The 18,163-nt window shown below is 42.8% G+C and overlaps 1 protein-coding gene across 1 annotated transcript in view; it reads right to left on the bottom strand.

Moving 5' to 3' along the window:
- The window catches only part of DUSP16 (dual specificity phosphatase 16), a 109,420-nt gene that overhangs the window by 58,531 nt on the left and 32,726 nt on the right, over positions 1–18,163 (bottom strand). The window contains exons 2-3 of the mRNA XM_004716213.3: positions 7,712–8,302; positions 6,664–6,802 (exon numbers count right to left, since the gene is read on the bottom strand). Coding sequence (XP_004716270.1) covers positions 6,664–6,802; positions 7,712–7,939 — 367 coding nt within the window. The 5' untranslated portion in view covers positions 7,940–8,302. The remainder of the gene's footprint in view (positions 1–6,663; positions 6,803–7,711; positions 8,303–18,163) is intronic.

Below are 18,163 nucleotides of genomic sequence, written 5' to 3'. Positions count from 1 at the left end.
ATCAAGGGCTCATGAGGGAGGGGGGAGCCGGGAGGGAGGGGTAAAAATGAGGAGCTGATGCCAGGGGCTTAGGTGGAGAGCAAATGTTTTGAGAAGGATGAGGGCAATGAATGTACAAATGTGCTTTACACAATTGATGTACGTATGGATTGTGATGAGTTGTATGAGCCCCTAATAAAGTGATTTTTAAAAAAGAATTAAATCCTATTCAAATTATTAGTAATTCAGATTCCCCACCACCCTCAGCCAAATGGAACTTACATTTCTCTTACAAAAGCCCATCCTAAAGTACAAAGTCATTTTTATCATGTAAGTTTTTATGTCGACATCATTGTCATTCTATTAACATGAGTTCCCAGGACTTGTATGGACAGGTGATTGTGACGGGTTCTCGACCCCTGTGAAGACTTCCTGCGGCTGTAGAATATGAGAAGGAGGAGCCTGACTTGACCAGTTAACACCTTGTCAGTCATCTCCCTTCGGAGGCACCGTAGGCCTGATCTGGTTTTCCAACATTTTCTGCATTTTTGTATGTTCATATCAGAGTTTATCTCAGATGTGTGGTCACTGGGAGTCACCCTCTTGAATTTGTGTTATGTGGTTTTCTGTTTTTCAGTATACGAAATCCAGGACTGATGAACTAGGGACAGCAAACAGAGTAAGGATTTAGGTGGGGTGGGGGTGGAGAGTGGGGTACAGTGGTGGTGGTTGTGGGGAGTGGGTAAAAGGGAGCAGAAGTCAAGGAGTCCAGGAAGGGGAAAAACGGTTTTGAAACAAATTGTGGTAGCAACTGTACTTGATGTGATTGGATTATAGAATGATATATGTTTTAACTCCCAATATTTTTTTTAAAAAGAGTCACAGTCTTAGAAACTCACAAGGGTGGTTCCACCCTGTCCACTAGGGACGCCGCGAGTCAGAACAGACTCTGTGGCAGTGGGTTTCTTTTTCCTTTTGTTTGTGTGTTGGGCAAGATACAGGAGGAAGCCTTTAAATGTTATTCAATAACAGACTTCAACATTGAAAAAGGAAAGAAAAAATCTTATTATCTGCTCATCAGTGATAATAGAGAATTTTCCAAAGAGATACAGATTCATTCTTTTTACTAAGATTGACCCTGTTTTAATAAGTTAAACCAAAATAATAATAATAATAATAATAAGTTAAACCATTTAGTCCACATGGTTAGAGGAAACAATGCCATGCTTTGGTTTGGTTGCTAAACAGAAAAATGTAACTTTTTATTTAACAATTACAAAAATTGTCCCAGTTGTTCTTAATTAACAAGGATTAAAGGACTGCATCTTCCTATTAATGGTAGCATAGTGGGTCACACAACTGGCCACGAACCACAAGGTCAGCAGTTCAAACTCACCAGTTACTCTGCAGGAGAAAGATCAGGGTGTGTGCTCTTGTACAGATTTATACTCTCAGAAACACAAAGGGGCAGTTCTATTCTGTCCTAGATGAGTACAGACTCACAGTGATTCTATCGGACAAGGTAGAACCACCCCTGTGAGTTCCTAGGCTGTAATTGTTTACGGGAGCCGGTTGGTCTCGAACTGCGGACTTTGCAGATCACAGTCAAATGCATAACGTTTACACCACCAGGGCTCCTGATGAGTCGCCAAAGACCCAATGGCAGTGAGTGTGATGAGTACAGCAGGGCCTCCAGAGATGTCAGCTTTTCTTTATCAAAATTCTCTATTTAAGGACCACACAAAGGAGCTATTGTTTAACTGAAGCAGTGCTTTCATTATATTTTAATATCCTGTTCAAATATATCTAAATGGATACAAACATTCTGGTACTAGGTACCTTGTTTCCCAACAGTAGCTGTGTCTGCTTTACCTGAACAAATGAACTAATTTTCTCAAGGCTTTCTGGTTCTATCTCATCACTGTTTAATAAATCCAATTATATTCTACACTAATAAGATAAATCATATGCATACAAGTGGCACAAGGCCTATAGGTAAACTAAGCTATGGATCAAATACTTACTGAAAACTTAAGATGTGCTAGCTAGGTCTTACGGAGAACACAAAGACAAACATGACACAGTCCCCAGCCTGGCAGAAGAGAATCTAATACGGAAGCTAAGGCCCACAATGAAGAAAGACAAGTAATAACAGAAGGTTGGAATAAGATTTTAAGATAGTAACAACAGATTTGTGACAGCATAGCAGATGGCTGTCAAAGTAATCATTTTCTCTAGAACACTAGCTGAGCTTAGAGGAAGCTCAAGTTGGCCAGGTGTGGATCAAGGTCCCAGGGCAGTCGGTGCACAGACGGGGGCAGCCCTGATAGAGTTCCCTGCAGGATTCGGAGACTGGGACTGAGGTCTCACTCACTGATCACTGGATGTCAGAGTAAAAAAAAGAACCCGCAGAACCCTTGTATTTGGTGAAGGCTGGGCTAAGCCTCGGTCCAAAGCAGGGCTGCTCCATAGTAAAGCAAGAAGCCCACTGCATCCCAGTTTAAGCTTCCTCAAAGCTCATCCCCTTGGAGTAGTCCTTCATTCTTTGGTCCTGGAACTCGGCCTTCCACATAAATTCGGGTCTCCCGTGGGAAGGAAAGAGCTTATTAAGAGAATGCTATTAGCCAAAGAGGTCCTTTTATCTCCCTCCAACTTCACACTCCTCGGGGAGAGTGTGATGGAATTTGGACCACAGTTCTTCGGTTCCATATTTAATGCCTCTAAAAACCATCTCAGGTCTCTGATGTTTTCTTCCTGGATAAATGTCAGGAAGGCTGAAGGCACTAGAACAGCGGTTTTCAACCTGTGGGTCGCGACCCTTTTGGGGTTCAAAAGACCCTTTCACAGGGGTCGCCCGATTCATAACAGTAGCAACATTACAGTGATGAAGTAGCAACGAAAATAATGTTATGGTTGGGGGTGGTCACCACAGCATGAGGAACTATACGAAAGGATTTCGGCACAAGGAAGGTTGAGAACCACCACACTAGACCGACTGCCTTTCTAGTATCACACCTCGGCATCCCGGCGAGGCTGGGACACCTTTACCAGTCGAATGCAGTGGGGGTAGCCATAGTGAAAACAGTCTCCAAGACTTGGAATTTCCTGTAGCACCTATGAGAAGCCAAGGTGCTTGCCCATGGTCAGTTATTCCCCCGCAAGCAAAATATTTAAGAAGCATTTGTCAAAATGTCCTTCTAACTCACATCCCTGGCACATCCTCCTAACACCCGGGCTTTGACAAAGAGGCAGATTACCAGGAACGTACCTTCCCCAGCTTAAGGTCTCAATTCTCTGTCTCCTCTGAGTAACAGATTCACTAACCAACCGCATTTCCAATTGGACAGAGACTTTCAGGTGGTGGGGGAGGGATGGATTATGGCCAGACAGAACGGAGCACTCAGAACAGGCTCTGACTCTCAGAAATTCCCAAACAAGTCACTGTAGACCCTGAAACTGGCCCCGATGCAGAAAGAAATGCAGGATTCTCAGAGTGAGGCTGCGGTGACATCTGTACATGTAATGTGGTGGACGGCGCTACCTCATACATGTAATGTGGTGGATGGCGCTGCCTCGTTCACTTTCACCGTGGCTCAGGAGAGGTTGCCTCAGCAGTGTGGGTGTCAGGGTCTTCTGACTCTGGGGTTCATGTATCCCTCAGGGGGGAGTCAGCTAATCAGACTACATTGGAACCCTTTTCATCCTGACTGTCCAGTGAGTACTCTCCTCCCACAGCTACCCAGGATGGATAAGAATGTTCCTAGGTAGCAAAGGAGTGCTCTCGTGCTAGGCTGGCAGGGTATGTTGTTGCCGTTTGTCCCCGACTTGATTCCAATTCAGTGTGGTCCTATAAGACACAGAGCTGCCCCACAGGGTTCCTAGGCTACCCTTACAGAAGTAGACCCAAACCACTCAACCTCCGCTAGCAGCAAGCACTCCACCAGTGTACTGCCAGTGCTCCTTACGTCCAAATCATCTCAGCTAGAACCTCGAAATGCGCTCCATCCTCCAAGATGGCTAAGATATCAAGTCAGAGCCCCCAAAGGGAAAATGATCAAATGTGAACCCACCCACCCACTGCAAAAAAAAACAACAAAAACCAACTCATTGCCATCAGAGTCAATTCCAACTCATAGCAACCCTATAGGACAGAGTAGAACTGCCCCCTCTGGATTTCCAAGACTGTCAGTCTTTACTAGAATAGAAAGCATGTCTTTCTCCAGAGGGAGGAATGGTTGGTGATTCTGAACTGCTGGATATTCAGTTAGCAGCCCAACTGCTCCCACCACAGCACCAGGCTCCCAAAGTAAGAGGGAGATAACCACTCTGCTTAGAAGCATACACAGCTGGGTGTACTTGGTTTAAGGAGAATCCTGATCTTAATAGAATTCCAAGGTACAGTCATGCACAAGTGGTTTACAAGAAGCATGGAGTAAATCCTAAACTCACCCAAATAGGTCAGTGGAATTCTCACAACCATAGTTACACAGAGTTCAGTTATGGTGTTGTTTGATTGTTTGCGTCCAGTCAGCTCCAACTCATGGCAAGTGCATGTACAACGTAACAAGACCCCTCCAGTCCTGCACCATGTCACAAATGTTATGTTTAGCGTACTGCTGCAGCCCCTCTGCCAACCCATCTCACTGAGGGTCTTTCTCTTTCCTGTTGGCCCTCTACACCACTAAGCAGTTGTATTCACAGGAAAGAAATATGCCTTCCTAGCTCACGATGATCAGAGCCTAATGGTATAATGCTCAGCGATGGCATTCTGAAACTACACGCCCAGGCCAACAGGCTTCTCTTACGGAAAACTGACGGAGAGCTGACAGGAAACCGGCATGAAGCTAGAGAGCATGTGAAAGAGACCGGAGGCTACCTTCATTCTTAGAGAACAAAGGCTGATGAGAGGCAACGGGAGAGCTGATCTAAGCCTGCACGGAGTTTAAGGTGTCAACATACCGACACATGATTAATTTTACTCTCCTAAGTGGGAAATGCTCAGATAGCTCCCAAATCAACGGGCACTGTACCAACCTGGAAACAAATTACTGAAGGTGTGAAAATGACAGCATCCATCAATCGTCTGCTTTTCTTAGGGTTGAATTTTGAAAGCCTCCTGGCCTACCACTCTGGCACAATCTGCCTCATAAGGCAGGAGCATTGTGTCAGAGGTTACTGTGCACTGTCAAAGTGTACTCTGCTCTGTGGACCAGGGTGAGTGAAAGAGCTTTAGAAACACCCACAAAAGGAGGAGAAGCAAAAGACGAAGACTCAGCTCTAGAATTCCAGGAGGCAGAACATCCACAGTGCCCACTCCAACCCTGCCGTTGAAGGTAACTCTAACACTCTGGGGCCTTCCCATGTGCCTTGTAAATCATTTAGTTGCTTAATAAACAAAACTATACAAGGGAATAAGTCTTTCGATAGTCCTTCTAGTAACGTAGGGGGCAAACACTATTTTGTTGCTCACACGGTCCAGTCATGTGACCTTATCTCTGAAGTCCACCATAGTTACAAATGTCTAGTCAGAGTTTAGATGCTAAGTAAGAATTGTGATTCTATTGTAAGAACTCTGGTTCTTCCTATAGAGAACGGGAAGTAAAGGCAGGAGATGAAACCTAGGGCATTTACTAGTAGTCTTAGATCACAGGCGAATGAAGACGACCCCAGAGAGAAGGAACTGGCATTGAACTCTCTATCTGGGGGCTGTGGTACTTCTAGCTATTAGATAAGGTAGCCATGTGAATCAGCATGTGAGCTAAGTTTAAAAAAAAAAAGTGAAGGAGAAATACCTGTGAATGAAGCCTCCAGGGAGTTCCCTTTAAACACAGACCAGGAATGTGAGTGGCCTTGCTATCAGCCAGAACCCTTCACAAAGAGCAGCAGAGAAGATGTAACTAGATGAAAATCCAGTTTGAGCTTCCTTTTGACACATTCTGAGAGTGCTCTGGTTTTTAATATTTTATTTTCTTTAAAACTGGGCTCTGTTTCTGTTGTACTTTGTAGCCTTCTTGTCTGCTATGTGTTTGTCTGTTTTCAGTGTATGAAACCCAGGATGGGTGAGTCTACAGAGACAGTCACTGAAGGGAAAGTTCCTGGGGGTGGGCGGGGGAGGTGAGGGGAAAATGGGGAGCCAATAACAAGGATACAAGAAGGGAAAAATGTCCTAAAACTGATTGTAGTAGTGCTTGTACAGTACGTTTTGATATGATTGAACCATTGAATTGCATGATGTCTGACTTGTGTCCTAATGATTTACACACACACACCCAAATACATTGAAAAATGTGGAAGAATCACAGTATTCGAGTTAATAACTATGTTACATCAACAAAAAGCTATAGAATGAATCTGTTTACCCAATAAATACAGATTTCAAACCCAAATCAAATCCACTGCCGTCCAGTCAACTGTCACTCACAGTGACTCTGATCCATAGGACAAAATAGAACTACTCCTTAGAATTTCTGAGGCCGCACTTCTTTACAGAAGCAGACAGCCTCATCTTTATCCCAGCCTGGCTTGGTAAGGGCCAGCCGGCTGGTTAACACCTCACACCACCACTGCTCTTCAAAGGGTTTGAAATGATCTCTCACACTTGGAGCTCACTGTGAAGTACTCCCCATGCACCCACCAGCCAGCGCAGTTCAAGACCTGGACTGTGCACTCGACCACAAGCCTTACCTGCAAGCAGGTGTACAGAGGTGAAGCTCTTCTCCAGTTTACCCAGGAGTACAGTGAGAAAACAGTCTGAAGATAGAGAGGCAACATCTTGCGAGCTTTGGTCATAAACGACAACCTTCTGGCTACAATCGATGTCGATCTGCAAGGTAAGCATGAGGCTGTTAGGAAGTAAGCCAGGTAAGGAAGCCAATCCCACAGACTACTGCTTGAGGCTGCTCCCTCTTTGCTAGCTGGGCCAGCCTGTTAGCAGGTTAATTGATAACGTGTTATCAATTAAGAACCGAGATGAGGTTAACTGATGAGGTCAATCTGGCATGCAAATTGTTTAGAGACTTGTAAAAATCAACTTTTAGAAGACAAAAATTAATGTGGTTTCTGTATGGATGTGGCTCAAACTTCTTTGGTCTTAAATCCTTATGATATAAAATGTTTAGTAGTGCTCATGAAACAAAATGATATATGATATAAACAGTGAATTCTGAACTAAAACATTTAAAAAACTGTTTTCTGTAGGACAAAGAAAGTTAAAACATGAGCTCAGTTTCAAAGAAAGAGCAAAGAACATTCACAAAGGTGACCTGGTGGTTTCCCAGGAACAACTTTGCACGAGGAGCAAGCATGTCCTCAAGTCTGGACCTAGGGTGCCTAACCTGCCCGCACATAAAAGGCATCTCGGACACAAGTAGTTCTGACATGCTTTCTAATGTCCTTGAAAAGGATTGTGCTCTTTTCAGTAAATTTAAAAATAATGCAAAACAATGTCTAACTGAAAACAATTTTATAAAGCCATTAAAAGGAAAACATAGTACTTATCCAAACAAAGGTGGATATTTTTAACATTCTGTATCATATTAAAAATATTCAACAATGTGCAAAAAGAGTGAGTAAATTCTTTCGGGGGAGCATAAGGTACCAAAATTTCAAAAGCAACTCAAATTTCCTCAAATGACTTTCTCCCATCAAAAACTGAGGTTTTATTTTAAATTATCCCCTCTCATTCAGAGTGCCCACTAATCTAGAGAGAAAGAAAAAGCAAGCAAGCATTTACCTTCTGTTTTGCTGAATGCTGGATGAGCTCTGTAATTAACACTTTGTCTTGTTGCAACCTTCGCTTCATAAGCTTGGAGCAGTTGATATTAATGGCTTCCAAAATGTGGGATGTATTGTATTCCACAAAAGGCCGGCTGTCAATTAGCAGCACTTTCTCCGTTCCACTTTCCAGCAGAGCCACCAACCTCTCAGTAAGGATTTGAGTTCCAATCATCTCATGGGCCATGACAACAGTGAGTCCTCTTTTCCCACCTCCTTCTGTAACTTGCCACGATGATGTAATGGTGGTGTGCTCAGAGGCTCAGCCACCCCATTGTACTAGAAATGTATGAGGTCAGGCTGGTGGTGACTGGCAAAAAGGGAGTTAAACCCATTTTCAGCAAAAGCTGTCCAAGTGAGTGTCTCTTTCTCTTTCCTGCTGATGTGCACTTGCAAAGGACTCCTCCCACAAAGCAGCCCCTCACATTTGATTCATAAAGAGATGACTGGAATAACCATTCCACAACAAAAGATGCTTTGGGGCAGCCACGCATTACATCATTCTTTACCTTTGCTCCCTCGTTCCAACAGCTTTACGCAGACTGAAAGCCTACACAACGGGAGAGAGAGACAGACAGAAAACAAAACAGGGGTCAGAAAAGAAGAAAGAGCATCGGGTTGGAGAGCGTGTATAATTCACAATATTTACTCCATTAATCTAATTCCATACTTGATGCCCTCTTTCACTTGAACGAACAAATAAAATGGACTGATGGGTATAACTGCGGCGAAAATGTTTTGTGATAATTCACTTTCACCTCAAAACATAAAAACTCGCAAGACAGAGAAACAAGGCATGTGTGTGAATTATAATCACCTGGACCCGGCAATAAGTAATCTGCAGAAGGAGATTTTGAAAGGGCTATCAAAATGCGGTTTGAAGCATTATGATTCCAAATGTCCTCCTCTAGCGTATTGCTTGTGAATAGTATTAGCAACAGCCTGAGGACCAGGTAAGCAGTTTATATTTAAAAAGGCAGAAATCTCTTCTGATGGCTTGAGCCTTGCTGTGCCCATGTGCAAGCTCATGCACACAGACCGTGGCCCAAAAGACAGCCCCTTTATATTGCCCTCAAGGAAGAGAGGGGCAGGTAAACAAGAGGTCTATGGATGCTGGCTTCTTAAGGAAGAAGATGAGCAGAAAGGACTGACAGCAACTCTTAGCCCACTGCTCAGGGCATCTGCTGGGCCCAGCTCCACCCAAACCACCTCACAGCTGTGATCCATGCCTACCCTTCAACTTTCCTGGGCCTCAATCTTAAGAGAATCATCCCCAGCCTTAGAAAATCCCTGGTTAACACCCTGGATGTTTAAAAAGGAAAAAAAAAAGTTTCCATCCACTCCACAAAAAACCTTAATGACCCCATATACATCAAAGTGAAACTTCACATCACAGTTTTCAGTGGGTACTTTTCCAGATGTAAACTGCCAGGCCTTTCTTCCGAGGTGCACTTGAGTCGGCAGCAATCTCCAACCTTTGGGTTAGGAGACAAGCACATTAACCATTTACACCAGCCAGGGGCCCAGATGGACAGAAACTCAATACTGGGACACTGCTTCCCTGTTCTCGTCAAACTCTTGGGACGATTACTTGCTAATTAATTCGCCGTAGTTGGAGCTTCATGCTCCAAGTCTGGATCTCACAATGAAGGGCAATATTCTCAGATTCCTAGGCTCCTGACCTATCTCTGTCGATATGAAATCCTCTCCTAGGCAAAACCCCATGCTCCCATCCACATCCAACTTGTAGAGGGTGCGTGATACGATGGCAGAGGTCGGGCTTAGTGCCCACTGCTAGAGGGCTTGACCCTGGCTTTACACAATCCTCCTGATTCCAAAATGGCTTAAGGTTCTTAAAATGTGATGAACTGATTTCAGATCATAACGGCAGGACTCTTTAAAATCACTGGGGGGATCCCAGAGTCTTAATTTTATGCTTACTGTACACGAGAAAGTGGCTCATGGAGAAGAGGGATTGAGATTTAAAGTGAACTTCCCACAAATCATATAACCTGGACTGGTTTCTTCATTGATAAAGTGTGGACATAACACTGGACTTGTCCCCTCATGAAGCCTGATCTGAGGACAAAATTACCCAAGCCACCTCAAAGTGGGTGAGTGAAAACGTGACTACACATCACTTAGAGAAAGGTGGGAGTTTTTCTAAAGATGCCAATGGTGAACAGAGTTGGTTTGCATCTGAAATCTGCAGGGTGAAACACAATCCCATTCTCCTATATTCCAGCTTCTAATGGAAAGGCTAAAGGCATGAGTCAGCAAGCAGTGCCTTAGCAGAAAGACCTGGCTCTCTACTTCCAAAATCAGCCACTGCCAACCCTCTGGCGTTCTATGCTGGCGCACGCGGTATCGCTCATCACAGGAATCAGCTCGAAGGTGTCTGGTTTACAGCCCACTTCAATCAATTTAGACAGACAGCCCCGAGAAACCTTCTCGTCCACCCTCTACACTCTGCAACTCAGAAAACGGCTCCATGTCATATATTACTTATCCATTTCTTGTCGAAAAGAGTTTCATGGTATTAAAGGTTTCGACTGTTTTACTGCAATGTGGTACAAAAATCATCTGTTTGCAACTGAAGAAATTGGAGCCGAGATTTCTAGTCCATCAAGGAAACTAATAATCTCTACGAAGTCCCCGCCAGGTCCTGACTGCTCAGTGTACCACTGAGAGCAGCAAAAGCTCCTGTCCTGATTGTTTGACTCCCAGTGCAGGGCTCCCACTACTGTGTGGCCCTGTTTTCCCTAAGTACCTGTCCCCATAATGGAAGTGGTCTGGGAAAGAAGGACGTGACTTGTCCGCAGGGTGCCCGGGTGACACAGAAAGTGGAAACTGGAGAGCCCAGATGAGTCGGTTCCAACGAGAGCACGGATACGCTGAGCCTGATTGGCTCCGCTGGGTGATCAAATCAGGATGAGACAAAGCAGTTATCAGGGTTAGCGGATCAGGGGACAAAAGGAGGGAGAAGACAGCAAACATGCAAAAGTTGAGTTATAAAGTTCTCATCTTTGCATCCCTCCGGCCAAATCTCACAAGCCCAAATCGCTGAAGACAAAGATAGTGCCTCAGTAAACAATTCTACGAGGAAAAAATGGTCATTCTTACCCAGAAAGCCAGAGGGGCAGTATTCCAGACACACACACAAAACCCTTCCCCGGACCGAGAAAAAGTCTGGTCCAAGTGACTCTCGTGTGAGGATGTAAAGGGAGCACAGAGGTGAGAGTGAAATGGGGATAGAGTTACAGCCCTTTTCAGGGCGGTACCCAGTGAGGCCGGCTGGAGCCCTCCCGTCACACCGTTCTGCCCAGCGTCTGGTTTTCCACATCCAAATTGCCTAGGGGAGACACAGAGTCCAGCCAAGGGATAGCAACAACCTTCAACGTCACGATTTGTAACCGGAGATTTCTGTAAATCCCCCTCTGGGGCTACAATTTTACTTTTTTTTTTTTTTTTTACATTTTTGGATTTTACATTTCTCTCCACACTAACTGCTCATGTGTTGTTCTAAAGAATGTCAATACCCAGCAAGATCAAGGACATGTCTGTAACAGTTTGTGTTCAAAATATTTGTGTCAAGTACCATTTAAAAGATAAGAGTATTTTAGCCTTTGCAAAACCAAAACTAGCCTTTCCCAAAATTTCTACAAAAAGTCAAAAGCTATTAAAAACCCTCAGACAAAAGTACAGAGGTCCAAGTACATATAGCAAATCGGGGTTTCAAGCCAGTTTGAAAGGGTTCGGTCATAACCCACAGAGACAAGGGCAGTGTGTGCACCGCATGGAAACCAAATCGCCTCCTGTCTCGAGCCAAGATCAGACACGGTCTTTGAGCAGGCACCTCCACAAGTATCTTAATTGGATGTGGTCGCTATGCAACATGTAAGCTGCCCTTTATTCCTGTGGTCAGGAATAAAGTTATTTGAAGCAGGTAAAAAGCCCTGAGCAAAATGAAGTCAGGCCAACATTGCTACTTCATGTATTTACTAGGCCAGTTTTAAACATCTTAATTCATTTCTTTCATTTTTAATAATATAGTCACATGGTATAAAATTAAAATACAAGATGAAATGGCAAAGGGGCAGGGGCAGGAAAACAAGAATAATGGAACAGAACAAGAATGGGCATAGCCAAACTGTTGACATACTGTGAAAGATGGAATCAATGTTACTGAACAGTATGTACAGAAATGGGAAAGAAAATTGTGTAAAATTTCACCCCAAATACAGTATTACTTTTTAAACTTTAGGTAAAGAATATATACACATTATGAATATGTAGTGTCTCACCACAGCCACTGTTTGAGTTGGTTCTGACTAAACCCAAACTCACTGCCACAGAGTCAAATATGACCCACTGGAACCCTGTAAGACAAAGAAGAAATGCTCCAGGGTTGCTCAGGCTGTCGATCGTTAGGGAAGCATCAAGCATCATCTTAGAACTGCCTCGTTGAGTTTCCAAAATTCTAAGTCGTTATGGGAGCGGACAGCCTCACCTTTCTCTGCAGGAGCAGTTGGTAGGTCCAGAACCTGACAGTTAGCAGTCCAATGTGTAAACTCCCAAGCTACCAGGGCACAGAGGGTTACACACAGGGCTACTAATCAGGTCAGCAGTTTGAAACCTGAGCCGCACTGGAGAAAGGTGAGGCGTTCTAGTCCCATAAAGATTGACCATCTCAGAAACCCACAGTGGCAGTTCTACTCTGTCCTAAAGGAACGCTATGAATTGGAACTACCTCAATGAAAGTGAAAGTTTTTGTATGTCAATTATACCTCAATAAAGCCACTACAACATTGCCATCGCATTGAGACACCAACAAGCACATTTGAGTGAAAAATAAACGCATTGAAAAGTTTTCTTCCATCCCTGCTCCCCACTGGCAACCAGTTAACACTTTCTTGTGATTTCTTAAGCGTTTCACATCAAATACAAATATATCTCATAATTGTTCAAATGGTTATACAGCATACACAGTGTTTTGTTATTCCCCACTCCAATTTGATATCTTTAATATTTAATTTGAATGTGATTCAATCCATGTCTTCAATGGAGGCAATTTTGGCCATCTACATAAAACTTGCTGAAATTGTGTAACCTTAGCCCCCTGTCCTCTACTCCTCCTCCTATTCAGCCAGCTATTCCCCTGAGCCCTAAAGGCCAAAGAGTAATTCAGAATAATGAGCTTGAAAGGCCAGCAGATTGTTTCATGGCGTCCCAATGAGACAATATCCTCTACAGCACTTACAAGAAATTTATAAATGTGAAGGATGCACACAATTATGGGAGCTATCTTTTAAGGATATTCTAAATGCATTAAGATGATATTTATCATACTGAAGAAAGTAAGCACACCAGGGTGACTAAACAAATAACTTCAAAGTTGCCCACATTCAGAAATAAAGGTTTTTAAAGAGTGTATGATTAGCAACTTAAGACCAACAAATATTTGCTTTTTCTGACATGTCTTGATTCTGCAGACAGTTTGTCAGGGTGAAAAAGCATGACTGAAATGTTTGCCTTGAGTCTTGCTCTTATTGTGTTTTCCCCTCACTGTTTTCTTAGTGTTCAGTCACTTATGTTTTTAATTTGTATGAAAGTGTTCAATGTATTTTAGCCTTAAAAGCTTTCCTATATATGTATATTTTCCTTTTTTATTAGTATTTCAAATTCTATACCATTGGCTAGATTAGTGATACTATTATTAGAATTAGCAATTTCCCCACAGAGGTAACATATCATGTCAAGAAGCTGGTAATGTTGCCTCTAAAATGGACTAAGGGTAAACCCTAGATACATAAAAAGGAATTTGAGCTTGCTAGACTCTAAGAACAACTAGTTCTTATGATGTTGATCTACTCTCGGTGCTATAGTAAAGTGTGGTGAAGAAATTAGATGATGCCTGGCTATCAGAAAAATAAAATAGTGTCTGTAGTCTTAAAGCAAGCAGCCATTTAGGTGAGGCATCAGCTAAGTCCCCAAAGTAGGCGTACACTAGCCTGTATGATCCATGGATTGTTAATAATAAAATCCATGATCAGAGGAGGGAATTGTATTAGAGCTTAAAATCTGAGCATCAGTTTACAGAAGGCTACAGATGAAAGTGAAAACCCAAAATCCATTTGCAGAATCACTACATGAATTAAGCCTCCTTGAATTTGCTGACCACTGACCAGGGATGTAATAATTTTGCCCTTGGAATATGTGTATTGTAAACTGGATTACTTCAACCCCAACCCACTCTCACCGGCTCAGGGAGGGGCAATCTTCTTTGGGGCTTACCTGGGTATGTCCTTGATGGAGATCACCATACTGTGAGGCACATTGCCATGAGTCATGCCTTGGCTGCCTTAGGGAAGTCCCTGAACCAATAATGTAACTTACTCTGTCTACCATATTATGTAGCCCAATTATGGGCCCAGATCTCACTTTGGGAGTTCCACAGGTAACTAGGATGTCTTCATCTTCCACCAACCATGTTTTGTGGCAGTTCTCTTTGACCTCACATGCCCTTTATAAAGCTCAGTATCTGAGCCAACCCTTGGACACCATTATGACCTCTGGCTAACGGTCTCCCTCATTCAGATGACTGATATGTATCTGTAGCTGTATTTTCTTTGACCCACTATTTTAAAAGTATATGATTACACACAGAGGCCTGTGATAAAGTGAAATTACTTGTATGACTCTGCTACCCAAAGTCTTTGGGTGCAAATAAGGTGCAGAAGACTCCAACTCAGGGACAGGTCAGTGTTGCCATTCCACTGAGCATAAGGCTGAGCCATCTCAGAAGCAGGAACAAGGAATCCCACAATGATCAAGAAAAAAGAGCTACTAGTGGAACACATGGGAGATCCCTGACTGACGTTAGAGGCAGAAGAGGCAGCAGAAGCTGCAGCACTGAGATCATGACAAAGCAGAGAAGCAGAGATCAAGGAACAAGTAAAGTTGAGTACCTATTTTGGCAGGAGGATGGATTGTGGATTATGGAGTACGGTGCACTTTGGGCATTTAGCACTGAAGAAGCTTTGTAATGCTTACCCCAGGAGGACAGTGGACCAGAGCCATGTGGCTAAGAGGCTGTGGACCAGCTGGCATGACACCAGTCTGTAGACAAAGAGGCCATCTCCTTACTGCTTCCTGATCCTGACTTGTGGTAACCTGTTAACTTCCCTACTAAACCCCATGACAGTGAATAATGTCTGTGAATTCTGTGTGGCCATGGCAACATGCTACCAACTGAGCAGAGAAGTAGAGTGTCATGGGAGGAGTGTTTGCTGTCAGAAAGGGTAAAGGAGGTTGAAGGGTGGAGGCGTGTCTGACTTCTGCTTGGGCTGGTGTGGAGATGGGTTCTCCTCCCTCTGAAGCCAGAGGAGGCAGGAGAAGTGCCAGACACTATTCCTTCAATGTGTATAGGTATATGGGTAGGTAAAGCTGTATACATATATTAGAACAGAAAGAAGGATCTGCAAGGGGCCTTCTCTACTCATCAAGAGCAAAAGAGTAAGAAGGTAATTACCATTAAAAAGTAACAAATTTAGAAATGATGATGACAACATATGTATAAATGTGCTTGATACAATTGATGTATGGATTGTTAAAAGACCTGTAAGAGCCCCCAATAAAATTTATTAAAATAAAAAAATTTTAAGTAACAAAAACCTACAAGGCTGAGCAGCTTACATCACTTATAACACCATCTACCCTAGGATGAGAACTCGATGGTGACCAGTGTCCACCACTGTCCATTCTGACTGGGATCACAGTAAGTGGTCCCAAATAGGACGGGAAAAAACATAGAACAAAGTCAAATTCCTAACAATGGTCTGACTCACTGGACCAGCTGAGATAGATACTCTTTAAACTTGAACCGAAGCTATCCGGAGCTGGCCTTTGAGGGAAAATAGCAGAGTGGTCACAAAATAAAGGTGACTATCCCTAAGACTGATTGGTGCTCTACTAGAAAACCATATTAGGAGACCAAAAGGCCAACATTTTGTCTAGAATGGTCATGAAAAGATAAAAGGGGCAGGGAAACCGTATACTGGAAACGGAGCAATCAAAATGCAGAGCGAACGAGGACCCACTGTGGAAAATGCAGCATGTATCAGCGAAAACTGTCGAACGAACACCTGAGTTGCTATGTAAACGTTCACCCAAACAACAAAATACTGTAAAAAAAAAACGCAAAGTTTTAAAAAGACTATGTTTACCCATGGATAGAAATAGACTAAGGCAAAATTTTACTATAACAAAAATGACGGTACAGATCAGGAAAAAGGGCAAATCCCCTGAAGAGCTGCATTTCTGGTGTCTTCCACATGTCAACAACCAGTCGTGTTTTTGTGTTGTGTTTAAGATTCCATTCAGCTACCTATGGAAAAAATATATAGTACCCCAAGGAGGTATACACTGAATTAATTATGTTTGACAGCTATTAAGTCCAAGAGTATTTTAACAAAAAGGTTAACAAGTAGGACCAGCTTTCATTAAAACCATAAAACCTAGCAATATAAAAATCAATATTTGCCACTGGAATATTAGCTAGTGCCCAGCTAGGAAAAAGGTGGGCAGGGGGTGATTAAGGTTATTTTTTCATGATTCTTAAGTGAGAGGTATTATTATCTTCAACTCTGCAAACATGTTACTGGCTTTTTAGGTCAGTCACACTGACACTAGATAGATCCCACTCAGAAAAAGGGTGAAAATCTTTCTCTCACACACATTTCCCCACCTCCTTTCTACCTGCGGGTTATGTTCTGCCAGCAATCCATTTGCTGCCCAGCACTCACTCACTGCCATCAAGCCAATTCTGACTCACAGCCACTCTGGCGGGCAGAGTAGAGCTGCCCAGGGGGGTTCTGAGATAAATTCTTTAAGTGAACAGAACGCTTCATCTTTCACCCTCAGAGCAGCTGGTGGTTTTGAACAGCTAACCTTGTGGTTTGCAGCCCAAGGTGTAGAGCACTACACTACCAGGGCTTCTCTGGTGCTCTAAAGACCCACTCCCAAGCGCCTACATCAAACCTACAGCTGGCAGGGTAAGGCTCTATGAAGATACCTGAAGGTCTGAAAAGTAGTTTCAGTGAGGCAGGGCTACACTTTAGAAAGGCAGGACTCCACTGTAAACTTCCCTTTCATGAAGAGAAGTTCTCGGGGAGGGAACAGTCGGTCCTGTGTCACCTGGGTGATTGAAAGGTCTCAGTAAGGAGAGCAGTGGAGCTCAAGTCCACATTCTCAGAGAGCTTACAGAAAAAATCAAGTGAAAAGTTTATTTTTCATTAAACTACAAGCCAACTATTAAAATGTTTTTCCTTCAATTAAGATGGAAGAAACAGGCAATAAGATATGTAGTACCTAGTTGTTTTGGAGTTTTTTTTCCAGCAAAAATTTAGGCATACACTTTTTAAAAAATTGTTTTATTAGGGGCTCTTACAACTCTTATCACAGTCCATACATACATCAATTGTGTAAAGCACATTTGTACATTCATTTAGGCATATACTTCTTTTATTGACTAAGAAAACGTGAACAAATCAAAAGGAAAAGTCATAGGGTACTATTGTTGGCTGGCAGTAACCCAGAACACTTCATACTTGGTCTTAACTCCGTAGTGATTAAAGCAAGTCTGCCTCGTATGCCACGGGCTACCACCAATAGAATTTTTCAGGTCTGATCTTTTTCAATTAAAAAACCACTATATATATAGTATGATATATATATATATATATATATACTCTCACTCAAGCCATAAAGGCTATATGCGGGTTAATGTGGGTGGTGATGGTGGTTTTTCGTTGTCTATTAATGTCCTGATATACTCTCACTCAAGCCATAAAGGCTATGTGCGGGTTAATGTGGGTGGTGATGGTGGTTTTTCGTTGTCTATTAATGTCCTGACCATGTTTTTCTATCCAAAAGTTGAGAAAAAGAGATGGTGATAATGGGATGAAACAGTTGCTATTATGTAAATTCCAGCTCATGGTGAGCTAACTTGTATCAGAGTAGATAGGGCTTGACTTCCTTTTTTAAGTATTTATTTTGTTAGTGTTGGGAATATACACAACAAATTATACTTCTACTCAGTTTCTACATGTACCACATAATGACACTGATTGTATTCGTTCAGTGGTGCTCAGTAGTCCCTCCCTCACTAACGTATAGTCACTGGCCCCCTAAGGTTCCTATCTAATCATTAGAGTTGCTGTTATCAATTTGATCCCATACAGATAGTTCTTTTTAAAAAAAATCATTTTATTAGGGGCTCATACAACTCTTACCACAATCCATACATACATCAATTGTGTAAAGCACATCTGTACATTCATTGCCCTCATCATTCTCAAAACATTTGCTCTCCACTTAAGCCCCTGGCATCAGGTCCTCATTTTTCCCCTCC

The sequence above is a fragment of the Echinops telfairi genome, unplaced genomic scaffold, assembly GCF_000313985.2.
Source record: "Echinops telfairi isolate 266 unplaced genomic scaffold, ASM31398v2 ScPeMD7_1957;HRSCAF=2489, whole genome shotgun sequence".
NCBI lineage: Eukaryota > Metazoa > Chordata > Mammalia > Afrosoricida > Tenrecidae > Echinops > Echinops telfairi.
This window is presented reverse-complemented; position numbering and strand designations above follow the sequence as displayed.